Source organism: Felis catus, chromosome F2, assembly GCF_018350175.1.
Source record: "Felis catus isolate Fca126 chromosome F2, F.catus_Fca126_mat1.0, whole genome shotgun sequence".
NCBI lineage: Eukaryota > Metazoa > Chordata > Mammalia > Carnivora > Felidae > Felis > Felis catus.
In genome coordinates this window covers 66,212,552-66,240,422 of record NC_058385.1, presented here as the reverse complement: position 1 = coordinate 66,240,422, position 27,871 = coordinate 66,212,552, and the positions used below count along the sequence as shown (strand labels likewise).

General features: G+C 44.0%; 1 protein-coding gene across 2 annotated transcripts; it reads left to right on the top strand.

Moving 5' to 3' along the window:
• The first annotated feature begins 11 nt into the window (after positions 1-11).
• On the top strand, positions 12-27,811 carry DERL1 (derlin 1). 2 transcript variants are annotated; one of them, XM_004000091.6, is made up of 8 exons: positions 12-394; positions 10,864-10,975; positions 16,217-16,281; positions 17,329-17,355; positions 18,171-18,266; positions 19,412-19,464; positions 21,237-21,347; positions 25,558-27,811. In XM_004000091.6, the coding sequence occupies exons 1-8, from the start codon at positions 242-244 to the stop codon at positions 25,694-25,696; spliced, it is 756 nt and encodes a 251-aa protein (XP_004000140.1). In that variant the 5' UTR covers positions 12-241; the 3' UTR covers positions 25,697-27,811. The 2 variants fall into 2 exon arrangements, with proteins under 2 accessions (XP_004000140.1, XP_044906055.1); XM_045050120.1 differs by lacking the exon at positions 12-394 and adding an exon at positions 2,388-2,607.
• The last annotated feature ends 60 nt before the right edge of the window (positions 27,812-27,871 follow it).

Here is a 27,871-nt window from a genome sequence, read left to right as displayed (position 1 = left end):
TTTAAGCGGCGGGACTTCTGGTCAACGTCTTCCGCGGCCGCCGGAAGGGGAAGTTTCGCCGCCGAACGCTCCCTCGCTCGTCCGAATTCGGTGGCGCCACGTCCGCCGATCTCCGCCTTCTTATCGGCGGCTTGGGCGGCTTCCGCCTCGACACCTTCCACTCGCCGAACGGGCCGTGTCGTGAGGGGCCAGGGACTGGGAGTCGGCGGCTGTGCGCATCCTGGCCACCTAAAAGGTGAAGATGTCGGACATCGGGGACTGGTTCAGAAGCATCCCGGCCATCACTCGCTACTGGTTCGCCGCCACTGTCGCGGTGCCCTTGGTCGGCAAACTCGGTCTCATCAGCCCGGCCTACTTCTTCCTCTGGCCTGAAGCCTTCCTCTATCGCTTCCAGGTACTGACCAGCGCGGAGGGGCGTGGAGACTACAGGTCCCAGGAGGCCCGGCGGTGGCGGAGCGTACACCGGCATGTCGTGGGCGCGCGGTGCCTGGTGGGATTTGTAGTGCGACGGCTCCAGCGGTTTAGGGCGAGGTCCTATGGTTCGGGGGCGGGGTGGAGGCAAAAAAGGGGTCTGGAGCTAGGGCACCGATGGTTGGAGAAGTGGCTTTGGCCCATTGGGAAGGGACTGATTTTGCTCTTCTATTAAGATTATGCTCCCTGCCCTCTGCATTCAGAGAAGGAGCCAGTGGGAAGGTAATTCTGTGATCGTTGTTAATCTTTTGGACGCCGGTGATTAGCACCCTGGTTCTACCCGGAGCAGGTGCCCTCTGACCTTCCTCTGCCACTCACGTGGGTGCCATGAGGATGTCAATTTACTCAACATTCAGCCGAGTACTTCTTATGTTAATAGAGGCTTTTTTTTTTTTTTTCTTTGCGGGAGTGGTTTGTGGTCAGATGCAAAGAGTGGGTTTGTTTATCTGCGTTCCACCTAGCCCCGACCTAGTATGTGACATGTAGTAGTAGAATGTATGAAGGGACGAGTAAAGAGGAAATTGTTCCCAAAATAGAAGGCCTTGCTATTTAAGCATGAAGGAAACTTTCCAGGGTATTTCTGGCAAGGGAATATTAGTTTCCCGGAGATTATCTTTATTCACTGGATTCTGTGATTTAGATCTTTACTCAGTGGCAGGTCAGGTACTAAGATTTGACATTAATTTGAGCACATTAATTGGCATGTGGATAACCTGCCTTGTCTCCCCCCAATTTACTGTTTCTTAGTCTCTGCTGCTTGTTCCTCATCATCCTGACCTTTAAATGTTGTGATGTGCCCCAGGGATCAGTTATAGGCCCTTTTCTCTCCCGGTCCCCAGCTATAGGAGATCTCATTTGGCTTCATGGGTTTAAATACTTTCTATAAACTGAGGACTCTCAAATACAAATATACATATTTTCAGTCCAGATCTGTCTCCTGATAGCCAACTGTCTGTTTGAAATTACCACTCGGATGACTAATAGGCATCTCAAATTTAACATGTCCCCAACTGGTTACCCTTTTCCTTTGCCCTAGAAGTAAAGAGCAATTTCATTATGGCAGGAGCTCAAGCTACCAGTTATGGAGTCATCGTCGACTTGTCTTTCTCCCACATCCCATAATTTGCCAGCTACTAGTTTGCTCTACTTTAGACATACGTCCAGAGTAACAGGTCCCTTTTCATTCTCCATTGCAAGCCATTATCATTCCAGCTCAGGTCCTTTCCGTCTTTTCTGTAGACAGCTGGAGTGATCCTTTTGAAATATAAATCAAGCCTGTCTGTCCTCTATCCCGAACCTTCCATGTCTTCTCAAATCAGATGTATAAAATGCAAGTCCTTCCAGTGGCCTGCAAAGCCCCCTACTGCCGCTCTGGCCTTAACTGCTGCTCCTGTCCACCTTGCACCTTAGGCTCCGCAGTGGAATCCTTGCTCTTCCTTCAGCAGCTGACGCCCTCTCCTCAGGTTGCTAGCATGTGTTGTTTCTCTGTTTGAGGACGATAACCTTGATTTACCTCCTTACCTTCTTCAAGTCTCTTCCCGGTGCCACCTTATTGGCAAGGTGTTATGGGTTGCCCTGCATGAATTAATACCCCTCCTTCACTCTATCTCCTTTGTGCTTAATTTTACTTGCTACATATCACCTGTTGGCATTGGTTAGTCAGCTTCCCTTCAGAAAAGAAGGCGCCACGAGAACCAGATCCCTGACGTGTTTACCACCGTCTTTGTTACCTAGAATAGGGCCTGGCACATAGCAGGTGCTTTCATGTTGGTTGAATGCATGGAAATAGTTGGCACTTGCCAGTGCTGGGCACTGGAGCTACAATAGTGAATAGGACAGAAAGTCCCAGCTCCCATGAAGAAAATAAGAGAGAGGCATATGATCGAGGGTGACTTAAGGCATATAACTTTGGATAGAGTGTTCCAGGAAGGCTTCGGAGAAGATGCCTGAACTGAAATCCGAATGCCGAGGCGCCAGCTTTGGGAAGATCCGGCTCTGGGGACAGCCTTCTAAGAACAAGGGTTAGCAAGAGGAAGGCTGGGAGGCAGGCCCCAGAAACGGAAGGAAGACCGGATAGCTGGTTACAAGTCAGCTGTAGGGATGAGGATTGGCAGATGCAGACAGAGATAACCAGGGGTGAGTACGATAAAGCACGGATGGAAAGGTGGGCTGGGCTTGGGTTGTATAGGACTTTGTGCTTTGAACTTTATTTATTTACTAAAGAATTTTTTTTAATGTTTTATCTATTTTTTGGGAGAGAGAGAGCATGTGAATGGGTGAGGGGCAGAGAGAAGAGAGCAAGATCCGAAGCGGGCCCTGTGCTGACAGGCTGACAGCAGCTAGCCCCTTGTGGGGCTTGAACTCACAAACTGTGAGATCATGACCTGAGCCAGAGTCAGACGCTCAACTGACTAAGCCATCCAGGTGCCTCTGAGCTTTATTTTGAAGACACCAGGAAGGCTTTGGAGCATTTTGAACAGAGAACTGGCAAGATTGCTTGACCGCTCTGTGGGACGGACTTAGCACCCGGGATGGGGGAGAGAGAGAAATCCAGTTAGGAGGCAAGAGAGATGATGTTTTGGGTCAGGGTGACTGCAGAGGTAGAAGTAGGTAGATTTTGGAGTAGCGTGGACAAGGTTGCCGCTGAATGAATGTGGCAGGGGAGTAGCTGAAGGAAGCAGGACTCAGAGATGCCGCTGTTTCCACAGTGGATGGTGGAGTCCTTTACCAAGTGGGAAATGTTCAGGATGGCGTAGGTTTGGGGGGCCGGGGGAGGGTGTGGATGAAGAGTTTCTGTGTTGGCCATGTTACGTCTAGAGATGTTTCTCAGGCATCTGAGTGCAGAAGTTAAGCAGGCAGTTGGAGATTAGAAAATGATGTGGGCCTGCTGCCAGCTCTGGTTATTATTTGTGACCTAGTGGCTGTTGTGCACTTTGTGCCTGGTGGGCGGCATGCTGGGGAATATGTGTGCAGGAGGAGCGGTGGTTGTAAGTCATTTTGTGAGAAGGATCTGGTCGAAACTGGCTCTTTGACCCTCCTTGCAAAATCTTGCTCACTTGTGTTGTCAGACTGGTAAAATAAGAAAGCCTTTCTAACAGACTGCAGGTGAATGTTGACAGATGTGCCTTGGTTAGAAGAGTCATCATTCGTGTCCCCCCTCCCGTGCTTTTCCCATCTTCCTTACATTGTTTCGTCGTCCTGAGAGCTGGGAGAAGCAGTGGGGGGCAGGACAGTGCGCTGGTCGTCCAGATGGGAAAAGGCCAGTATCTAGACCTTCTCTCTGCTGCTCTGGCTCGTGCCCATTCTGGACAAATTTAGCTTTCAGACCCACCTAGAGGAACTCATTTGCAAATGAGGCAGCTGAAAGAAAACCTGCATCTGAGAGGTCGGGGTGTGACAAACAGCATGCGGTGTGCTTTCTGCTGGAGGCTCATCTTTTCCTTCGAAGCTGAGCCTTGAACAGCTTAAAAAAAATTGGGGATGATTGATTTAGAATCGCGGCTTCATGCTGGAAGAGATGAAAGTCACTTTTCCTCCTTATCTTTAGGCTTCATCTGACTAGCTTGTTGGTTTGGAACTGCAGAGCTTAAAGTGTTATTTTTCTTAGTCTGGATGGGATGGTAAGACTCACTGTGCCGTTATCTAAAGTTCCTAGTCCCTCACGTTCAACACGCATTGATCAGATAGCTACTTCATAATGATGAAATAAATGTCTTCCTGCTGGTCCTTGATGACCTAGTCCTGCAGCCCTCGTGCTTTCTGAGCTCGTGTCTCCCAGGGCTGTCTATTTCTCTGGACAGAGGCACCGCACCTCCTTGCATCTCTGTTGTACTTCCACGCCACCTCGTTCAGCTCCCACGGGCATCCTGAGACCAGTATCACTCCAGTTTGTAATCATCTCCAGTTCCGGTTTCTACTTTGGTGAGTCAGATAGTTTTGAGCTGCCTCTTTCAACTCCTTCACATCGAATCTACCAAAACACACAGTTAAGTGTTTAGCAAACATTTTTGAGGGTGATTTCTTCCAAGTCAGTTATCTACTTTCTCTTAAAATAGAAAGACCAGGGGATTTCAAGGAGTTGAGTCATGGTTCCCCAAGACCTGGCTCAGCCCCGTACTCATTATATTATATGCCCTCAGGCAAGTTACTTAGTACTCTGAGCCTCAGTTTCGTTATCTAAAAGTGGGGGTCATTTAATACCGTATGAACTCTGATCTAACTCCATAGATTATAAGATGCACCATCAATTTAATACAACTTTTTGGAGGGGAGGGAGAGTAGAAATTCCATTAAATGAATGTATTGGATCGTAAGCCACATACTAATTTTAGAAACACAAAAATGAGTATCTTCAAATTGAAGAAGTATGTTATCTACTCCGTGCCTCTGTCATGTAAAATTCATAGCAAAATGTAAAGTTCCCAGTATATATTCTCATAATAAGCTGTTCAAAAATAGTGTCCATTTTTATTTTCTAGTGAATAATAATTCCTTCCATTACTGCCTTTTCTCTCTGGGCAGTAAGAGTCTAATTTTTTTTTGTTTTTTAGTAAAAAAATTCTTTTAATGTTTATTTATTTTTGAGAGAGAGAGAGACAGAGACAGAGTGTGAGTGGGAGGGGTAGGGGTAGAGAGGAAAGGAGACCTAGAATCCAAAGCAGGCTCCAGACTCTGAGCTGTCAGCACAGAGCCCGATGCGGGGCTCAGACTCACAAACCGTGAGATCATGACCTGAGCTGAAGTTGGACACTTAACCGACTGAGCCATCCAGGGGCCCCGAGATTCTAATTTTAATTTGTAACTGAAATTGAAATGTGACTGCTGGATGATTATCCTGTATTTTGCCCCCTTAAAAGCATCCTGACTTCAAGTGGGAAGAGATGAACTCTCAATTTCCCTCATTTGTTTTCAGGAATCAGAAGAAATGGCACCCGCCAAATCTGTGATTTGGGCCTTGTGCTTATATTTGCCAAGCTTTTGCTTTATGTTATTTACCTTTAACCTGATGATAGCAACCCTAGCAGATTGAATTAAGAGCGTATTGGGGAAGGGGCACCTGGGTGGCTCAGTTGGTTAAGTGTCGACTCTTGATTTTGGCTCAGGTCATGATCTCACGGTTTGTGAGATTGGGCCCTGCCCTGGGCTCTGTGCTGACAGCAGGGAGCTTGCTTGGGATTCTCTCTTTCCCTCTCTTTGCCCCTCCCCCGCTCACATTTGTTCACTCTCTCTCTTTCTCTCAAAATAAATAAACTTAAAAAAAAAAGCACACTGGGGAAGAGAAACCTATACATTGCATAACCAGAAGGGGGATGAACTTGGTCTCTAGGCTGAGCATGGAAGTAGCCTCAAGGTTTGGATTAGAACTTCAGTGGCTAGTGTTTTGGTATGTGTAGCTTTAATGTCTTTCCTTAACAGTCCTGTCCACTTCAGTCCGCTTTATACATTTACAAGTTGCTGAATTTTTAAAAACTGAATACCTGTGTATAACCAGCACCCAGATCAAGAAGCAGAACATACCAGTAAACCTTCCTGTAGCTCCCTTCTGGTAACTGCCCCCTCCAAGGGTAACTACTATCTTACCTTTTAGTATCATAGATTGCATTTGCCAATTAGTTTACTTTCTATGAATGAAATCTTACGGTATGTGTTCTATTGTGTCTGGTCTCTTTTTAACAGTGCATTTGGGTCACTAGTACTGTTGCTCATGGGTATAGATTGTTCCTCCTCATATTGGTCCATCGTGTGACTAGATCACCATCTCTTTTCCCCATTCTACTGATGATGGGTCTTTTGGATAGTGTCTGGTTTTGGCTGTAATGAATAGTGCTGTGAACATTCTGGTACATGTCTTGGTGAACACAGGTATGCGTTTCTGTTGAGTACATACCCAGGGGTAGGATAGATGGCTTCCAATAGCTCTTTTACAGTCCATAGTTGAGCCTCGGTGCCTTTCATTTTTCATTTGTTTTTCTTGCCTACCTAGGATGTTAAAAAAAAAAAAAAAGAAAAAAAGCCACACTTTGCTAACATCAGCATTTGGCACATGGATGCTCCTCTTCTTTCTTGTTTGGTGACCTGTGTAGAGTTTCTTACCTCCAAAGCAATCAATTTGTACCGTTTCAGAAAAAAAAAAGTCTGCTTTTGGTACTTTAGAACTCCCCCCACTTTAGACTCTGGGTAGCGTTTGTCATTATTTCAGCAGCAGATTGTTTGGGAGAATTTTAGTTCAAGGCTGGCTGCCACCCACTCTCTCAACAGAAGCTGTGGGACTAGTAAGTAAAGAACGATGTCTTACCCCTGTTTTCAGAGGCCTTAGATGCCAGTGCAGATGTGGGCCTCCTTCTAAGTGAGGGACTCTGTGCAGATCACCTAAACTCTCATGAGGGCCCAGCTTTCCTCAAGAAAAAGCTGGGGGTGATGATGGTTCCTGCCTTGGGAGGCTGTGGGGATAAAATGAGCTGCTTCCCTCCCCTCCCCTCTGCCTGCCGGTCCTGTGCCCTGTGCCCTCGGTGCTGCACCTGGCTCCCCATTGTGGGGTGGGGGCAGGCTCCCCAGGGCGGAAAGCATGTCTGCACTCCCAGCCCTGAAAATCCATTTTCTTATTCTAACTATTTGCATGTCAGAGGAAAGGAGGGAATTTAGCTGGGCCCCTTCATTGGGGATTCCAGAAATACATTACATTGTGTTTTTCTGAAGAGATAAGTTCTCTCCTGGTGTTTTCAAATTATCATTTTAAAGTAATACAAAAATAATATCAAGTCTCTTAGATCAATGAAAGCCAAGTATAACTCAAGGGTAAGCTTAATGAACGGGGAAAAGAAGTGAGATATTTTGACAGACACTGATTTCCAAAGCACAGGTGCACACAGGGGCTAAAAATAGCATGGTGGCGTCAGCGTTAGGGGAAAATGTAGTCGGAAAAAAACAGGGTTTCTTTTCCAAAATCAGGTCCTGAGTAATTTGCAGGGATATGGAGGTAGCTTAAAATGGGAATTTGTAAAAACTATGTCAGTGTGTGTCTTCTAAGAGATTGTAATCATCATACACCTACACGTACAATTTTTTTTTTTCAAAGCACCTTTGTAATCCGTTTTCTTAATTCCAATGTTTTATAAAATCTGTGAGCTAAGGAGGGCAGAGTCATAGGACAGACATCACCGGGTAGATGAAGATATACACTCAGAGGTCTAGACTTTTCCAAGGCCCTGCGGCTACTTAAGAGCCAAGGCCAGGGCTAGCTTGCTTCTGGTCTTTGCCCCCAGTGCTTTTCGTAAGCAGGGAGAATCAGGATTATACAAGTATAGGAGGACTTAAAATTTTTACTAGTTGTAATTATAGCTCATAGTAATGATGCCACTTGTGAGAGACATTGTAAAAACAGGGGTTTTGTGTCATAAACTCTGGAGTCAAGCTGTCTGGGATAAAATTCTACCTCCCCCACCTGCTAGCTATTATTTAACCTTTTCTCATTTCTGTTCTTCATCTGTAAAATCCGCCCCCTGAGTCAGTGCATGTAAATGAGCAGAATAGCACACTTTTTTTTTTTTTAAACCACCCATCAGAATAGGGCAAGTATTAGTCTATCATTCCCCTTTTACAGATGGAAATTGAGGCCCGGAAGTGATAGCTTGTAAGCCAAACACTTAACATCTTGGTGTTCTCAAATCACTTCTGGTGAGAACTCACTCACAGTCCTCAAATCTTTTCCGTTAAATGATGCGTCTATGTTAAAGTTGTAAATAAATCCACATGAGTTTTAACTTACTTTGTTTTACTGGTTTAATAGAGGGTTCTTGCAAAGTCACTCTTCTGGGTGTTTTTATAAAGCGCGTTTTCTTCCGCAGGGAACGGAGCCTTGAGGGCTACATTCCTGTACTCGGAGGATGTAACGTGGCAGCTCTGTGTCCGGCCAGGCGCCACCGCCAGTGTCCCCCATTCCAGCCACACCCACACTGTCAGCAGTACCTGTTCAGTGCTCTTGTAGTTCTCTCGGACTTTAGTCGTTTTCCCAAGACCAGACCACCCCTCCCTCGTGCTCACTCTTTGCTTCTTCACATGACCCACTACCGAGAACATCTGGATGCTGGGGCGGCAGTGGGGGGTGGGGGGTCTTACATGCTTGCCAAGCGAGACACACAGCTCTCCAGGCAAAAGCCAGCATTATGCTGGCATGCCCGAAGGACTGGGAAGGTCGTCTACTTCAACCACTATTATTATTTAAGGTTGTTTGGGGGGTACTAGCCAGTGAATTAGACCACAATGGAATGAGATACAAAATTTTATTTACAGATAGAGTTGTATACTTTGAAAGCCCAAGAGGCTCAGTTTTCAAATCTATTACAAACAATAAAGTAATCCAGCTAATACTACAAACAGTAAGGTAATTCGGCTTTGGTGGTTTGGTATTAGAGCTAGAAAGCATAGCTCAATAGAAAACTTCTAAAAGCTGTGAAAGACTTCTTCCTGGCTGGGAATGGTTATCACATTGATATAATAAAGATGCTGATTCTAGTTCTTTTGAGAAAATAAAATGTTGAGACCAGCCAAGAAAATCATGACAAATGTGGAAGAAAAACAGGAGGGGGATTATTTAATCATATCACTTTACCAGATATTGTTACATATTATAAAACTAGACATTAAAATAGCTTGATATTGATAGGGGAATTCAGTTCCAAACAGGATAGCATTTTAATATAATAATAGATTTTAATATAAAAGGAAATAGATAATGAAAATAGCTTCTCGGAACACCTGGGTGGCTCGATTGGTTAAGTGTCTGACTTCAGCTTAAGGTCATGATCTCGTGGTTCACGATTTCGAGCCCCATGTCAGGCTCTGTGCTGACAGCTCCGAGCCTGGAGCCTGCTTAGGATTCTGTGTCTCCCTCTCTCTCTACCCCTGCCTGGCTCGCACTCTGTCTCTCTCTCAAAAATAAACATTAAAAAATATTTAAAAAAAAAAAAACAAGAAAGAAAGTAGTGTTTCAAATGAATGGAGAAAGTATGGGTTACTCTGTAAATGGGATTGGGAAAGCTGAGTGAGCACCTAGAAAAAGAAGTAGGTTATCTTCCTTACTCCTGAGACGAACATGAATGTGCCACGAACATGAATGTGCCACGGTAGGACTGTGAACATTTTGATACTCTTAAGTGGAGACATAGCTTGTGAGCTACATGAGCATCCAAGTACACCCGACAGATACATTTGCCTACCTTAAATTACACTTTTACATGTCAAAATATGGCAAGAATACCGTAAAAGCATAGATGAATGGCCAGAAAATATTTGCAACAATGAGAAAGGGGAATTTCCATAATATATAAAGACATGCAAATCTGGCAGGAAAATGAAGAAAGGAAGTGCTAAAGTTTTAAAAACAGTTCGTAAATACACACTAAATGGTGACGGCGTGGAGAGAAGACGGGCATTAATGTACATTTTAGGAGTAAGTATAGGAGTTGGTTAAACATTTTTGTAGGCATTTGGCAATGTCTACCAAAATTAAATGCCGAAGTCTGTTAATTTAGCAGATTAACTCACAGGATTTGATCCTATATGTAAGTGTATAAAGAGGATATTCGAGAATATTCAACCGTGGCCTTGTAACGGTTTAAACAAATTTTGGACCTTCACATAAAAGGAATACTTTACAGCCAATAAAAATATTTTGTCAAGGGACTTAAACAAGGCATAGAACCATGCAATACAAGGTAGGATGAAAAAGAATGAACAGTAGTAACACATAATGTTATTGAAAGAAATACAAGAAACTGATTGTTGTTGATGGAAAGGGAATCAGGAGATGAAGGTCAGGAGGAAGATTTCCTTCTCATTGTAGACTTTTTGGTAAGTGTGTGTGTGTGTGTGTGTGTGTGTGTGTTGAGGGGATGGGACAGTTGTAAAGTCATATATCCATATTGCCTAAATAGCACAATGATTTGAATAAAAACATTTCTATTTTACTTCTACCTTTTGAAAATGACATTTTGTGGTAAGGTTTGTCACCCCGGTATATTCTTTCTCCCAAAAGGAGATATTACTGTGCCGTTGGAGCCTGTCTTTATAATTCATTTTTGACAGGCTTAACTATGGCCCTTCTCCCAGTAAAGACTAACCATATATTTCCTTAGTATTGATTTTTTTCAACTTGGTTAGGAATATTTATTGCTTATATTACATGATTTTATTCCATTGCTTTGCAGATTGGTATGATGGTAGCTGATGGGAGCTTTCCTTCAGTGTTCTTGAATTATATTGGTGGTATCCCTTTGGTTGCTTTCATCACAGAGGAGAATGTTTTGCAAGGGTGAATTTTGTTGAGTTAAAAAAAAAAAAAAAATTAACCAGGCTTGGAGAAACTAACCACTGTGTCTGTTTTGATCTGGACAGATTTGGAGGCCAGTCACTGCCACCTTTTATTTCCCTGTGGGTCCAGGAACTGGATTTCTTTATTTGGTCAATTTATATTTCTTATATCAGTATTCTACACGTCTTGAAACAGGTATGTTGTCCATAGTTGTCTTAAGATTTGTTTCTAATTCACCAGTTCTAATTTACCAGTTACTTTTTGGAAGAATTCTGAGGGCAGTTAGCTTGTAAGGAAATGGCATAATGATAGTAAATGCTCAGTAGTAACTGTGCCAGGACTGTACTAGGCACTTAGTTTATTTGATTTTTAATCCTCACGACATCATCATGAAGCATAAGTAACAGTGTCACCATTTTATAGGTGGAAAAAAATGAAAGACCAGAGCTTAATACATCTTGTCCCTACCTTGTCCTTAGTGGCTGACTTGTGTGCCTCTCACTTAAATTTGACTTCTCACCCATTTCTGTCACATGGCGCTCATTTGTCCTTTATTTTATTTATTTTTTAAGTTGACTTCACACTCCGTTTGGAGCCCACTGTGGGGCTTGAACTCACAACTCTGAGATCAAGACCTGAGCTGAGATCAAGAGTCGGACATTTAACTGAGTGACCCAGGTGCCCCAGTCCTTGTCCTTGAATGTCAACTGGGCTGAAGTGTATATATCTCCCAGACTGGGGTTGAAAAACACTTCTTCATGCTATGAAAGCCTTAAGTTATTCTCTGTGATTGAATTACTCACTTTTGAAATATATAACTGGGATTTAATAATATGGTAGTTTATTAGATAGGACTGCCCATATGGTGTTATGGGCAAGTTTTTTTGTTTGTTTGATTTTTTACAAAAATCTTTTCTTAAAAGTTTCTCGGTATTGTTATTTCCTTTGTACAATACCTCGTGTGCTGTTCTGAGTTGCTTATCCTGAGAGCAGTAAATTGATGCTGCTGGGTCAAAATGTGAACAAAGTTTTATTAAGCCTAAATGATTTTGAAAAGGTTGGCCAACTCCAGAGACCTTATAAACCTGCTGGCTGTTAGCTCAGGGTAGAGAATTCTGAACCACCCTTAAATCTAAGTCAGTTTGAGAATTGAGAATCAGTCTCATAACTGTAGGGAAGTAGAAGGATGGGCATTGGTGTCAAATGTGTTTTCCTTAAATTGGCATTTGCACGAGGTGCTTTTTAAAAACAAATCACTACATTAAGTGTCAGGTCATCGCCTCTTACCACCGGAAGGGACCTAGCCCATCCCCTTAGTTTTACGGAGGAAAAAGAGGAGATTCGGGAAGGAAAGTGGCTTGGTGGAGGTGAAACTGACCCACAGTCTTGCGACCACAGCAGGGGGCTTGGACCTAAAGCCCCCAGCATATGTGATTTTTATTCTCCCCTGTCCCAGTTGAACTTGCTAGTAATGCTGTAGCATTCTACCCCCTGGTGTAATTTCATTGAGGATTGAGCTATTGGAGTAGTATTATTTTATATCAGTAGGAAATTCTAAGTGTGGATGATCCATGACTAGTTTTTCAAAATTTTGTTACAGAAAAACCTCAAATGTACACAAAAGTAGTGAGAAAGGTTAATGAACCTTTGTTTTCCTTTTTGTTGAGATGAAATTCACAGAACGTAAAAGTGACTGTTTTAACCGTTACAAAAAAAATTTTTTTAAGCATTTGTTCATTGTCTAAGAGAGAGAGCACGAGTGGGGGAGGGACAGAGAGAGAGGGAGACACAGAATCGGAAGCAGGCTCCAGGCTCTGAGCTGTTGGCGCAGAGCCTGACGGGGGGCTCGAACTCACGAACGGTGAGATCATGACCTGAGCCGAAGCCAGGTGCTTAACCCACTGAGCCCCCCAGGCGCCCCTGTTTTAGCCATTTTAAAGTGTACAGTTCTGTGGGCTCTGGTCTCGTTACTCAGCCGCTACCAACCACTGTCTAATTCAGTACATCTTCATTGCCCCCTAAACCCAAAGCAGTTACTCTCTATCTCCCATCCCCCCCTTTCTCTAAGCTCCTGGCCAGCACTGAGCTACTTTCTCTGCATACAGATTTGCCTATTTGGGACACTTTATGAGTCCTTCTGTGACAGGCTTCTTTCACTTAGAATGTTCTCAAGTCTTACCCGTGTTGTAGTATGTGTCCACCTGCCTGCAAGAACCCCTTTGTAACTACTCCTCGCCTTGAACTGTTATCTCCTAGCTGATCTTATTTGATCTCTATTCATGTCTGTCCTCCCACCCCTGATTATTTGAAGCAAATGATACCAGACATGATATCATTTCATCTGTAAATTTTCTAATATTTATCTCTGAAATTCAAGGACTTAAAAATAATCCTAATGCCGTTATGAAGCCTAAATTGCAATAATGCCATGACCATATTTTATTTGTAAGTTGTTTTCTCTCCGTTACTTGAGGCCCTGGAACCCATTTACCCACCCCTCCTATCTAGTCAGGTAATATAACTAATTTGTAATACCTGAATAACACTGAAGATCAATCTGTAGGATTATTAGCCCATTGATCTCTTTTATTTGCTTTAATTCTTTTAAGCTTCCCCCATTCCTTACTATCCAGTCACAGAGCATTTTGAAATTCTAGAGCTGAGAGGTACTATTTCAAGTTTTATTGATATATAATTCAAATACTATACAGTTCCACCCATTTAAAGTGGACAATTTAGTGGGTGTTCATAGATTTGTGCAATCATCACTATAATTAACTTGAGAATATGTCGTCTCCACAAGAAGAAACCCTGTGCCCATTAACGGCCATTCCCCATTTCCATTCAACCTGGTCGTCCCCTTAAGCTTTTAGGCAACCACTGATCTACTTTCTGCCTTTTTGGATTTGCCCATTCTCTACATTTCTTATAGGCAGCATCATACAATAGGTGATCTTTTGTAACTGGCTTCTTTCACTTAGTGTTTTCAAGATTCTTCCATGTAGCATGTGTTAGTACCTCATTCCTTTTTATTGCCAAATGAGATTCCCTTATATGGTTATTTTTCCTTTTTTTTTTTTTTTTTTTTAAGTTTATTTGTTTTGAGAGATAGTGCAAGTCAGGGAGAAGCAGAGAGAGAATCACTGTGCTGTCAGTGCAGAGTCTGACGTGGGGCTTGAACTGACAAAACTGAGATCATGACCTGAGCCGAAACCAAGAGTAGGATGCTTAACCCACGGAGCCACCCACGTGCCCCGTGTTTTTCCACTCATCAGTTGATGGACATTTGACTTGTATTTGTTTTTCACTGTTATGAATAATGTGGTTCTGAACCCTCATGTTGAGAGGAACTTTTGAGACCTGCCCATTTAAAATAAGATTGCACAACGAGAAAACAATGGTCTGGAGAGGTGGTGACATGCCCCAAAGGTCACAAAGCTATTTGAGATAACATGTCTGGGACTGGAGCCCTGGTTCATTGATTCCAGTCTTCCCTCCGCCATACAGCCTCACGGTAACAGCCTGACAATGTGTTTGCCACCTGCATATTTTCCTACCTGAGTCAATGAAATATACAGCCGTGTTGGCTTATTTGTAAGGTTTCTGATTTGAACTGGAAGACTGCAGTTTGAGACCACTTACTTTATAAATTCCCAGTTGCACACTTGCCAAATAATATAGTATTGTAATTTATGTGATTACAATAGCTTAAGTATTCAATCCGAAGAATGCTTCCGAATCACAAAGTCAACAGGAGCACCTGGCTAGCTCAGTTGGTAGAGCATGCGACTCTTGATCTTGGGATCACGGGTTCAAGCTCCACACTGGACGTGGAGCCTACTTAAAAAAAAAAAAAAAGAAAAGCAAATTTTACTAAAATTCAGAAATTAGCTTTGATTCACCATAGGGATCCCCATCATTGAGCTCCCTTAACACTGTGGCTAAAGCGTGCCTTTGAGACACCAGGGGAGAAATTAGGGAAAGAAGGAGAGACTTTTGCTGGAAACTTTTTTTCTTTTAGATAGAATTTTTTCCCTGTCTTTTGGAGACTTGTTAGGATTAAAAAAAAATTTTTTAATGTTTTTATTTATTTTTGAGACAGAGAGAGACAGAGCACGAGCAGGGGAGGGGCAGAGAGAGAGGGAGACACAGAATCTAAGGCAGGCTCCAGGCCCTGAGCTGTCAGCACAGAGCCTGACGCAGGGCTCGGACTCACGGACTGTGAGATCATGACCTGAACTGAAGTCGGATGCTTAACCAACTGAGCCACCCAAGAGCACCCCCCGTCCTTTAAAAAAAATTTTTTTTAATGTTTTTATTTATTTTTGAAACAGAGAGAGAGAGAGACAGAGGATTTTTTTTTTTTTTTAACTGACTACATATCATGAGATTATGAGGGGGTGTGGAGGGGAGGGAAGGTAGCTGTTTGAGCTAGAATGACCTTACAGTCATTTGTGTGTGGTCTCTGCCTCTCTTCTGGTCTCCCACCTGAAGGGATGAGGGCTCACCCTTAGAAGGGAGAGCAGGGCCAGTGTTGATTGTTCGGTCCAGGAATAAGACGGAGCCTGGCGTTTGGTGTGGTGACAAGGGCACTGGACTAGTAATTACATTTCACCCTGCTTCTAACTAGCCATGTGATCCAGGTCACGTAACTTTATTTCCTCATCGGTAAAAAGGGGGTATAGGTCTTTCCCTTCTACCTCCCGGATGTGGTCTGAAGGTGAAGAGTCAGAGTCTATGGGAAGGTTTGGCCCTGCCCTCACTCTTCCCCTCCGCCAGCATTGTTTTCCCTTGCTAGAATGTAAGCCAGAAGAAGGAGACCGAATCTTTTCAAGAAAGCCCAGTGTCAGACTAAGTGAGAGTGTGTAAGAGTGTGTGTGTGTGTGTGTGTGTGTGTGTGTGTGTGTGTGTGCATCTAATAACAGCAACAGTAAGATTCTCCCAGCATAGTCTTGCTGGAGACACAGTGGCAGGCCAGACAGATGGGGGCCCTCCAGTACCAGAGCTTATGGTCTCGCAGAGGGAGGAGGGAGACAAGTGATCACAGATGTGTCATCGGGCCACGAGGAGAGCCAGGAAGGAGAGGCCGACTAGTTGTGAAGCCTTCAGGGGATGGGAGCTCACTGGCCAGGGAACCGACTGCCCGCCCTGCGGGTCTTACAGCTTGTGGTAGTTGGAGGATGGTACTTACTGGAATTCGGTTAGGAGAACACAGATTAGCCTCACTCAGTTGACTGTAGTTCAGGGCTTTATTGGAAGACATGGCTTTAGGTATTTTAAAAATTTTCCTTTTTGTTTTTTTTTTTACTTGTGAGGAGAAGTTTAAAAATATTCTCATTTTGGCTTTCTCTAGAATTTTTTGAAGCATTTCTCTACATAGAAATCACTCTGTTCTGAAATTCTGGACCGTGACATTTGGCTTATTTTTGTTTCTAGGAGCTTTTGATGGGAGGCCTGCAGACTATTTATTCATGCTCCTTTTTAACTGGATTTGCATCGTGGTATCCTTTAGTCTGTGACTTTGGGCCAGAAAGAAACCATTTTATTTTCAGGTTTGGGAAAGTAGATGGTATTGTGTACAGCAGTTCAAATGATAGCATTTGCATCTTTGTTTACTACAGTTCATAATTAAGAATAATTAAAGTTCGCTTTCAGAGCCGTAGTCAATCATACGGCCCTTGAGTGGTGCATTCTCTTGCCATTGCCTTGGTGGGGTTTTCCACATTTGGTTCAATTGTATTGCTGTCCCTCTTGTTCCCAGTTCTCTGTGTTCTCACGTGTGACAGCTCACTGACTGCAGCAGAGAGATTCCGTGCCATGAGACAGCTTTTGGAATCTGTGCTCCTTATCAGAAAGTTAATTTACAGCCAGCAGCCGTTTCTGATTTCGTTGCCGTCCTCGTCTTCGGGGCCTACGTAGTCATTCAGTCCATCCAGGGGGAGCCGGCTCTGGGAAGGGCCACAGCATGTCTCTGCTGCATTTCAGCCCCCGCGGCCAGCAGCCTTCCAGCTGCGGACCTTTACAGATGGTGAGAGCAGCAGAAAGGGCACGATGGCTCAGTCTGTGTGGAGCTGGTGAGCTCAGAATTGCTTTGGGGCTTAGCTGCCATTGAAGCTTGGCCGGGAGCCAGGACATGTGGCACTTTGGATGCCCTTTCCCCTCCTTTAAGGGAAGAAAAAAAAATTGTTTTGGACCTCAGCCATGCTGTGGAGCCCTGAATGTGAGTAGAATCATTATTTGTTTCAGGGCACAGGTATCGTCATCTTCCAGCTGGAGAAGAGGTGCTAAAATGCAGGGCAAGGCAAAGAGGATGCAAGAGGGCCAACTGAGTCGTGGGCCAAAGCAGTTAAATTCTCACATTTCCGTGACATCCTATAGTCTAATAGAATATTCATAATGGAGAGTATTCGATAACTTGGGATTCTGGAATGTTTTAAACAGTTTGAACTCTAAGAAAAGTGTTTTCTTTCAGAACACAGGAATGAAATGAACTTATACTAGGTGCGAATTGCTTTGTTTGTATCTGATCTTTAACTTTATAAACCAAGATTACTGGCTTAGCAATGGACATGCAGGTAAGTGTCCCTTGAAACTGCCCTTTTACATGTTTCAGATTTACTTATTCGTGGCCTTTGAGAGGAACTTAAATTGCATTTTGCAGTTATAGAATTAGAACTTCTTTGAAGGTCTTACATGAATTATCTAAACCATTACTTTCCTTGCTCATTTCTGGGTTCTTCATTATGTTTGTGCATTGAGAATGATGGTTTTCCAGTATTTTCTATGCACTATATGGATATGTACTTTTTAGGTTGAGAATATACAGTAAGTAAAGCTTTACTGCCTTCTTTTTTTTTTAATGTTTATTTTTGAGAGAGGGACAGTGCACAAGCGGGGGAGGGGCAGACACACACACACACACACACACACACACACACACACACACGCAGAATCTGAAGAGGCTTCAGGTTCCGAAATGTCAGCACAGAGCCTGACGTGGGGGCTCGAACTCACCAACTGCAAGATCATGACCTGAGCTGAAGTCCGACGCTTAACCGACTGAGCCACCCAGGCGTCCCTACTGCCTCCTTTTCTCAAGTACCCGAGCTTGATCCTGATATTTCTGAATCCATCACAAATAATTCTGTTGGATTTTATTCCAGGATTTTGTAGCATGCTTTGTATAATGGACTAACTAAAAGGATCAATTTGTAATTCTGATGATTGAATTTATTTTTGGTTTTTGAATAGCCATGTGAGAATTTGTTTGGAGGGGAGAGGTTAAAAAAAAAAACAAAAACAAAAACAAAAAAACCCAACCTGGTAGATTCACGGTAAGCCTCTGAAGTGCCTCTGGAGCCTTGTGTTTACACGTTGACTTCTTTTGCAGTTGCTGATGATTCCTCTGATCATGTCCGTACTTTATGTCTGGGCCCAGCTGAACAGAGACATGATTGTATCATTTTGGTTTGGAACACGATTTAAGGTACTTTGACCTAGTTGGAAAAGTTTCCTTTTCGTTCGTCTCCACAGAAATCCCTCTTCATCCGAGAGGTGCACTTTCTGACTCGTCCAGAAGAGGTCACTGCAGAGCAACATACCATAGGCAAGCCCCCCTCCCCTGCTCAGTCCCCTGGTCAGTGCCCTGCGTTTCTTTAGCCCACCTGGAATCCTTCCTTTGCTGACTGTTACTTCTTGGCCCCTTAGGCATGTGTCCCTGAACAGTCTTGTGTCTGTGTGTATGATAGAGGGAAGGAAAGATACTCATGGGGAGCATTTCCTTTTAAAGTCTGTTATCATTCCCTGTTAATGTATTTTACACTTCATCTAAAACAGATTTGTTTTTACCCCCAGACACTTCCGTTAGTTCCTTCTCTCACACTTTTCCACCCGTAACATCTCTTTGATTTTCTTCCTCTTGTAAATCCTACCTGGTCTTCATTTGAGTTGGGACTGAACATACTCCTAGGTTTCCTGCCTGGAATTAGTCTTGCCTTGGGGCTCTCCAGTACTTTATGTTCCAGAATATATACCACATTCTGCCTTCAAGTTATTTATGTAGAACCCCTTCTTTACTAGTTTGTGAAGTTCCTTGTAGCTCCCTTAGCTCTTGGTATGATGTGTTAAATCTGGACAGAGGCTCGGATGTTGAATTCAACTGGGGAGCTTTCTCATTTGGGAGAGTATTAGTTCAGGGTATCCGTGTATAATGAGATAAAAATCCCAAGTAATTTTGTGAAGTATGTAAGAGAAGAACCTAAAAAGGTGGGATGTTTTTAGTTCATTGGCAACAGTTTGCTAGTTGGAGTCTTAATGTGGTTCTATTATGGGCCATGTTTTCATGAGAGTCCATAGGACACCCAGCTCCTTTGTGAAGCTGTTTGTTAGTATTCATTCAGCAGGGCAGGGATCCATGGGCACAGTACTCTGTCCCTCCAGTTACTAATATACGAATTTTAGATTGGAAGTTTTAAGTTACAGTACTGATGGATTGGTCTGAGAAATTTTGGGGGTGACTTTCCACAGGATTTATATAAAGCTCTTACCAGTATATCCTTACCCGTTCCAGCCCCCTGGCACCTGTGTCCTTCTTAGGGGTCGTTATTCATGTTTGTGTTTACGTTTTCCTAGGCCTGTTATTTACCTTGGGTGATCCTTGGATTCAACTATATCATCGGAGGCTCGTAAGTAAATACTCGATTTATTTAATTGGAAACAAATCCTTAAAAGACTTCCATTATTCTTTGTCTTCTCTAGTCTTTCTGAAACTTTAAAGAAGTTCAGCATCGATGCATTGAAACCTCAGACTTATGAAATACGGTTGACCTTGAACAACGGGGATTAGGAGTATCAACCTCCTGCATAGTTGGAAATCTGTGTATATTTTTTAACTCCTCCAAAAGTTGACTGTTCCTAGTCTCCTGTTGACCAAAGCCTTGCTGCTAGCATAAGCGGTCGATTAATGCATGTTTTAGGTTGTAATGTATTATATGTATCATATACTGTATTCTTACAATAAAGTAAGTTAGGGAAAAGAAAATGTTATTCAGAAAATCATAAGAAGAGAACATACATTTACAGAACTGTACTGTATACATGAAAAAACCCACATACAAGTGGACCCACGCAGTTCAAATCTGTGTTGTTCAAGGGTCCACTGTAATTTCATTTTGATGTGATTGATTACATCGTGGGACTTTAAGCACATTTAGCACTGAACGATTGTTATTTTGTTAGCTCATCGTTAGGCACAGTATACTTCCATGTATGTGCTTTTGAAAAATATTTCTGGATTCACTGTCCAGATTGAGCAAACCAGAAACTACTTTGTGTCTAGGCTGACTCCTCTAAGAACTATGCGTGAAATTACTATGTTTTTTATTCTTGAGGCATTTCCAGAATGCCTTGAAAACTGCTCACCAGTCATCAAAATGCAGATTCTCAGATGGGAAGTAGTTTTGCAAGCGGTTTGATAGTACAGAAATTATAGCCAAATAGGGTCAAATTTCCAGCCTGGAATTCGAGCTGAGAGGAAAACCTTCAATGTATCCAGTCAGAATTTTAAAAGGAAGATCTCAAGATGCAACTGTTCTGTGAACTCCCACTTATACTACAAAGTATTTTCCATTTTTAACAGATTTTGAGGGTCCTTGTTCTTAATATGTCTGACATACCCGCTCTGTGTGGTCCTGATGTCTGCAGCGTATTGACAGAAATGAGTGAGTTAAGCAGACCGACGCTGTTTAGAGCCTAGCAAGTTCTGAGCGTGCTGAAGCTGCCAAGGGCAGAGCCCGGGAGTGGCTGCAGATGTTGATTTGTCCCTGACAGGAATCATGTGGCCGCAGAGGACAACGCAGGGTATTTGATAATAGGAGTGGATCTATAGAACCTTCGAGGGCCTGTACGTAAGCCAGGAAAAACCGAAGGCAGTGTGTGTTTTAGGATTACAAGGTCAGCCACGCAAAGTGATCTTTGTGATGTCTTACATTCAAGGACGCAGGAGGCGAGGGGCAAGTGCGGTGGCTCCAGGAATGTGCGAACAGGCCTGCACTCTCCCCCCACCTTCCCCACGCTTCTCTCTCGCTGGCCTTCCCATTTGCCCATGGTTTGCAAATATAGTACTTATGGCTGAAGCATTCAGAAGCTTTGCAGCTTGCAACTCTGGAGGCAAGGAAGTAGCATAAACAAGATTTTGAGGATGAGATGGGGCTTGAAAGAGATGTCAGAGGGCAGCTGCCCTTGGAGAGCACAGACCCCAGCAGGACTGGTTCCCCTTCCCCTCAGAATGCATTTGCCACGCAGACCACGAAAGGGCTCCCTGTAGAGCCACCACGGGCTGCCCGGGACCAGAAATGGGCCGCCAGGAAGGCTGTTTTCCCTTGCTGTTAGTTAAAACCGGCCACATCTCACTTCACTGCTTGAATGTCTTGAAACTAATTTGCCTCTTTGTTTGCAGGGTGATCAATGAGCTAATTGGAAATCTTGTCGGACATCTTTATTTCTTCCTAATGTTCAGATACCCGATGGACTTGGGAGGAAGGAATTTCCTGTCTACACCTCAGTTTCTGTAAGTATTTTTCTCTCTCATGTCACAGTCATTTATTTCACCACCCGTGTCTTAGGCATCCTAATCAAACTCCACGAGGGGTCGGATTTACCTCTGCGGCTGATGGAGAAATGTGAACCAGCAGACTTGTCCTGGTCCCACAGTCACAGGAAGTCAGGGATCAAAGCCACAGCCTTGTCTTCTCCTTGGAGCCCTTCTAGCTAGGGGCTGCTGCTGACTCCAGTCAGGCACCACAGGGAACATCCTAGCTCTGCTGAACAGGTGGGGCCCCATGTGCAGCTCCAGCGTGGCCCACAGTGCGCCAGGGGGCTGGGCACGGTAACAGGACAACAGTATATGCTTTGAGAGCATCAATTTTACACAAGATTTGGCCAGAGAAGAGGTAGGGGGATAAAGCTACCTCACTGGTTGGCAGTTTCAAACTAACTAACTAACTTTCTTCCTTCCTTCCTTCCTTCCTTCCTTCCTTTCTCCTTCCTTCCTTCCTTCCCTTTCCTTCCTTCCTTTCTTTCCTTTCCTTTCCTTTCTTTTCCTTTCTTTTCCTTTCTTTTCCTTCCTTTCTCCTTCCTTCCTTTTCTTCCTTCCATTTTCCTTCCTTCCTTCCTTCCTTCCTTCCTTCCTTCCTTCCTTCCTTCTCTTCCTTCCATTCTCCTTCCTTCCTTCCTTCCTTCCTTCCTTCCTTCCTTCTCTTCCTTCCATTCTCCTTCCTTCCTTCCTTCCTTCCTTCCTTCCTTCCTTCCTTCCTTCCTTCCTTCCTCTTTCCTTCTTTCCTTTCTTGCTTCCTTCCTTCCTCTCTTCCTCCCTTCCTCCCCTCCTCCCTTCCTTCCTCCCTCCCTCCCTCCCTTGTAATCACCACACCTAACATAGGGCATGTTGAACCCTGAGATCAAGAGTTGCATGCTCTTCAAGTGAGCCAGCCAGGCGCCCCAAACATTTTTTCTATCAGATATTATAGAATGGAAAATTTCTGGAACTTTTCAAAGTGAAAGTGAGAAACTTGAGGTTTGTAGAGTGAGGCACCATGGGAATGTGTGCTGGTTCTTTCTCTGCCACTCCTAGGGTTTACTCAGGTGAGGAGGCTGAGGGCACAGCTTCGGTTTTGAGACAGACTTGGGTTGGAATCCCGTTCCCCTCTTTCATCAGTTTTGATCATTGGGGAAGTTGCTTAATAAAACCTCCGAGCTTCAACTTGCAAGCCTGTACGCTGGGGGGAAGCCGGGTCTCATCGGGCTGCGGGCGGTAAGGCAGGCTATTGGCCGCACGGTAGTGGGTGTTCGGTAAATACAAGCTCTTAGCCTGTTCCTAAAGTTGGGGCTAGGGTGGGATTTCACGAGCCAGAAGAGATGCTGACACACTTAAGCATGTCAGGAGTGGGACCATTCTGTCAGTGAGGCAAAAGGCTGTTGAAGAAGGGACCAGTGAAATCACCATCTGGGTGTCACAGCCTGCCCGACAATCACACCTAATCTCCAGTCTGGGATATGCAATAATAGCTTGCATTTAAAAGCTTTAAAGAAGGAAAACCCTTTCTCATCTTGCTCGTTTTAATGTTTTGTGATTCATCATTCTTCCAAGGGGTCAGTGAGCAGTAAAACTTGAGGCCCCTTCACCCTGCACCCCCTTTGTAATTTAGGGGTAGGGTTTTAAAAGCCTTCTTTTGTGACGTATTATATACAAACAGAGAAGTACACTTTTGTTGTGTGCTTTTTTTTTTGAAGAGCATGAGAGGAAACTTGTTTGTCTTCTGAGCCTTGAGTTGCCTTCAGGCTAAAAAAACAAATGACCAATCTGCTTTCTGATTATCAAAGGACACGATAGCGGCGGGTTTGGATTTTTGGTCTAGATTTATCAAGTCAGATGGCGGATGAATTGATTAAAACACAACTTGCTCATTTGGTGGGTGGCCAACAGTTCTCTTACTTTCAGGGGTCGTGTTCTGACTTCACGGCTTGGAGATAGTTCTCAGTTGTAGGCCACAAAGCATGTGAGATTCTAGTGGCAAAAATCAGTGGCATGCCAAAGCCTGCCTTCCGTTTGAGCGCTCTCTGTTGGTGGAAAAGCCCTTCTGTTAAATTTTGCATACAGATCAGATGACAAAATGCAGCTCCTTGCAAAAGCACTAACTGCTTTGAAATTACCATAAATTTTTGTTGATTATGTATAATTGGGTGTCTTTTTGTACTAATTACTTGCATTTAATTTCACTATCCGTCTAAGCAGTGGCGATGGCTCCCATATTGTCTTACAGTGAGAAGCAAAGCAAGGCAGCCCTTTTTAAGTGTTCTGTTTCATTATACACTTTGGAGGAATATTATTGTACCAGAGCATCGTGGATGTGGAGAAGTCAGGAGTTGGACAGACGTTTTGACTTGAAAACAAAGCCGTATTTGTTTAAAAGGGAAGATGGGGAGTTCTAGAATTCTAAGATCTATCACTGTTCTGCATTGCATTTCGAAAAGTAGATTGTCTTCTGCACGTAGTTATTTTTCTGTGTGAAAGGGGTTCGTTGTCTGGTTTCGGCAGGAATACAAAGGCGTCAGGGATGATGTGAACAAATGAGGACTCCAGTCCCTAACTGCGGTCACCTGAATCGCACCCCGTGTGTCCCGTCTGTAGCACGAAGCCTGTAGTCCAGTAAGTGGTACGGGCACACACTCTGGAACCAGGCTGCCTGGGTTGGAATCTGGACACTCGCTTTTTAGAAGGGTTTTATTTAGTCTCGCCTTGGTTTTCTCATTTACAAGATGGGGTAATAGTAGTGCCTGGCTCATAGGGTTGTGGTAAAGACGAGGTGAATTTATGCAGCACCTGGTGGAAGCAAAACGTTCTATGATACGGACGTGCTGTGCAAACTTTTTGCTGTGGACATGTTACCACTCACGGTCTGCTCTTGGTGCCGTGAGGATTTTGAACAGGGCTGTCAGATGATGGCCTCTGCCTTCTCACAAAATTTTAAACACTAGGATCTAAGTGAAATAGGTTTAAACACATTCTTGGGGCGCCTGGGTGACTCAGGCGGTTAAGCATCCGACTCTTGATTTCTGCTCAGGTCGTGATCTCGTGGTTTGTGAGCTCGAGCCCTGCATTGGGCTCTGTGCTGACAACGCAGAGCCTCCTTGGGATTCTGTGTCTACCCGTATCCCACTTGACCTTTAACTCTCTCTCAAAATAAATAAACATTAAACAACAACAACAACAAAACAACAAAACACGTTCTCAGTTTACTAATAGACAAGGAAGGGAAAGACTATGGAGAACACAGATCTGGGTTTAAGTTTTCTTAGCTGCTCTGGGACTCTTAGGTCATTAATCTGTAAGGTGGGAAGTCAGGTAAGCTTTTTGGACTTCAGCTTTCCTACCATCTTTGAGATGGAAAGAAGGCTGTCAGAAGACAGATTAGGAATGAACATTTAAAAAACACCCCAGGGGCGCCTGGGTGGCTCAGTCGGTTAAGCGGTTAAACGTCTGACTTCGGCTTGGGTCATGATCTTGTGGTTTGTGAGTTCGAGCCCCGCGTCGGGCTCTGTGCTGACCGCTCAGAGCCTGGAGCCTGCTTTGGATTCTGTGTCTCCCTCTCTCTCTGCCCCTCCCCCACTTGTGCGTGTGTGCTCTCTCTCTCACTCTGTCTCTCTCTGTCTCTCAAAAATGTATAAATGCAAAAATTGAAAAACACCCCAGATTCCAAGACAAAGTGGGCATCTCCAGTCCCCCTTGACGGCCGTGGGGCCCAGGTGTGGGTGGAGGTGCCGTGTGGGCCTCAACGTGCAGGCTGCAGATTGGTCCTTTGCAAGTGAATTTCTGTTACCTCCTTTGATCCAGGTTGATCCATATTTAGATCCATCAAAATGCTATGTATAGGTGGTTCTTTCTGGTCGTTGGGCTTGTGGGAGTAATATTTTTGTTTCTATACTGTTCTGTATGAATTGCTTTTGTAATCAAAACGATTTTTTTTAGAGTGTGAATTTGGCTGGAGACGTAGTAAATTTAAGAAATCCGAAAAGTGAGCACAGTCTGTGGTCCGGGCATCGAGCTCAGTGCTGAAAAGGCAGAGTTAAGTAAGACATTGTCTTCCATTGGCCAGACTAATACAATTCAGCGTGACAGATGCCATGGGGATGCAGGAAAGGGAGACGTGCTGAATGGTCAGATCACCGTGCGGAAGTGATCATCTCGTCTTCTCTCCTTTGTTTCCCCCCTACCCCCGCTCCAGGTACCGCTGGCTGCCCAGCAGGAGAGGAGGGGTGTCAGGATTCGGTGTGCCCCCCGCCAGCATGAGGCGGGCTGCTGATCAGAATGGCGGAGGTGGGAGACACAACTGGGGACAGGGCTTTCGGCTTGGAGACCAGTGAAGGAGCGGCCTCTGGCCTGCCCACCAGCCACTCTGCTCAGATGAAGTCTCCTCCCAGTCCTGGGCGTGCTTAACCACCGAGTTCTAGCAAACGCTGTTGGACCTGACCCACACTGAATGTAGTCTTTGAGTACAAGACACAATTTTTTAAGACCTGAAGAAAAATATAAGTGTTCCTCAAGTTTCGTGATTCTCATTCAAGTCCTTACTGCTACGAAGAACAAATATCAACTGTGCAAATTTCAGAACTGACTCTCTTTTTTGGTGTCTTCTCTTCCTTTTCTGTCTCAATAACGGGTTTTGGCAGGTCCTGGTCTGCTGGCACCAAACTGGGAATCTGGGGTTGGGTCACTGAACCCTTGGCAAAGGGACTCTTACCTCTTTCTTGCACACCTGCCTCCCTCCTTTTTCCAACCCCCACGTTTGCAGCTGGGGGAGGTTGCCCCTGAGATGGTTCTGCCTTTGACAAGCTCTCTTATTTATTGACTTTTGCCAAGCCTTGGGCTCAAAGAACTTGTCCACCATTTTCTCCCCTTGGTGGCAGAACTATAACAATAGGGGAAAAGACTGGACCAGCGGTTGGAGAGCTTTCTCTTTTGGAATTGCTGGGACCCGATGTCAGTTGTGACCATTTGCCACTGCTACAGATGTTTTTTATTAAAAAAAAAAACAGCACCACTAGGCCGTGAGGACACAGATTGGTGTTAATGAGGCATAGGTTGTTGCTAGGCGTTTTCTTCCTTAAGCGAGGGGATCACAACTTCAGTGGAGCTGCGTCTTGCACGGGGCCTAGGTGCAAACTGTGCGAGGGATAGTCCCTTTGCATCTCATGTAGGGCATGCTGGCTTTGCGTGTCCCCGGAGTAGTGGGGTGTGTTGTGCTAGGAAATTCCAAATCACACGTGCCCCGGGGAGTCGCTCTCTTTGAGAGGCACCTGGGCATCGGTTCCGTTTCATTCTCATTCTGGATATATGTTTATTGAATAGTGTGGAGTGAGAACCTTATACCCTATTTAAATTGTCTTTTTTTTTTTTTTTTTGCCTCTCCCGCCACCTTGAATGGCCACATGCTTCAGTTAATGGTGAGGACACAGTTCCTCTGTACATAGGTCATATTATAAGAGCTAATATAAGCACATCTAAGTGAATCACATAATTTTGGGTTGTAATGGCTTTAGAATCACTTGTGTTTGAGGGTCTTTATTTTGAGCCATGAATGTAGAAGTCATGAATGTACATCAGACCAGCTTAAATACCCACAACTTTTTTTTTCCCCCGTAGGGGCTTTTTCCATCAGAGCTAGGCTTATCCCCCAATAAAGTTTTTTGAAGGCTATGGTGTTTCACAGTTTCTTATTTTCTGTTTTTATTCTGAAAGCAGACGGCTAGGCCTAGGAGCAGGGTTGAGTGGTTTGGCTTTGAACATTTTGATTGGTTTCTTCTCAGGAAACACTGTGCTCTACCAGTGTGACCGTGCTTTGCCCCACCCTTAAAACAGTGACGTGTGTGACACTAGGAACTGGGGGCCTGAAAGCAGCTTGGTTTTAATAAAATTTGTGTGTACCTCTCCTTATTTAATTTACACGATAAAGGAGGCAGAGAGACTCTGAACCTTAACTGTCGTGTGTTTGTGCTGTTGACCTGTGGCCACAATAAAATTTACTTGTAAACTTTAAAAGCCATTATTCCTGTTATGTCACATGTGCCCTCATTGTACAGGAGTGGAAACTCATTGTAAGCGTAAGAAGATTCTCATGACGAGTGAGCTCGAGGCCCTTGTATATGCTCTCTTAGCAATTCAGCTGCCTGAGAGCAGTCGTTTCGGTAAAGGTTACAAGTATTCTTTAGAATACCTCCGTTCAAGGCAGAATGTTCATTAAATTCTTCTTAAACACGTGTAAGGAGCTGATGATTTTATGAATCTTGTCTGGATTACCTATCTTTTTGGAATAATTCAGCTAAGCAAGCTAGTTGAGATTTGATTTGGCCAGGCAGGACATACAGTGGATTCTCTTTATGAGTGGGGAAAAAAAAATCCTTATTTTGTATAGAGAACTTCCCCTTTTGTAACTAATTCTTTTTATTGATAAAAATTGTAAATTAAAATGTACAACTTGACGGTCGTCTGTCTGAAGTTTCCGTATACCTACCCTGCTGCCTCTTTTAGACACTACCTAA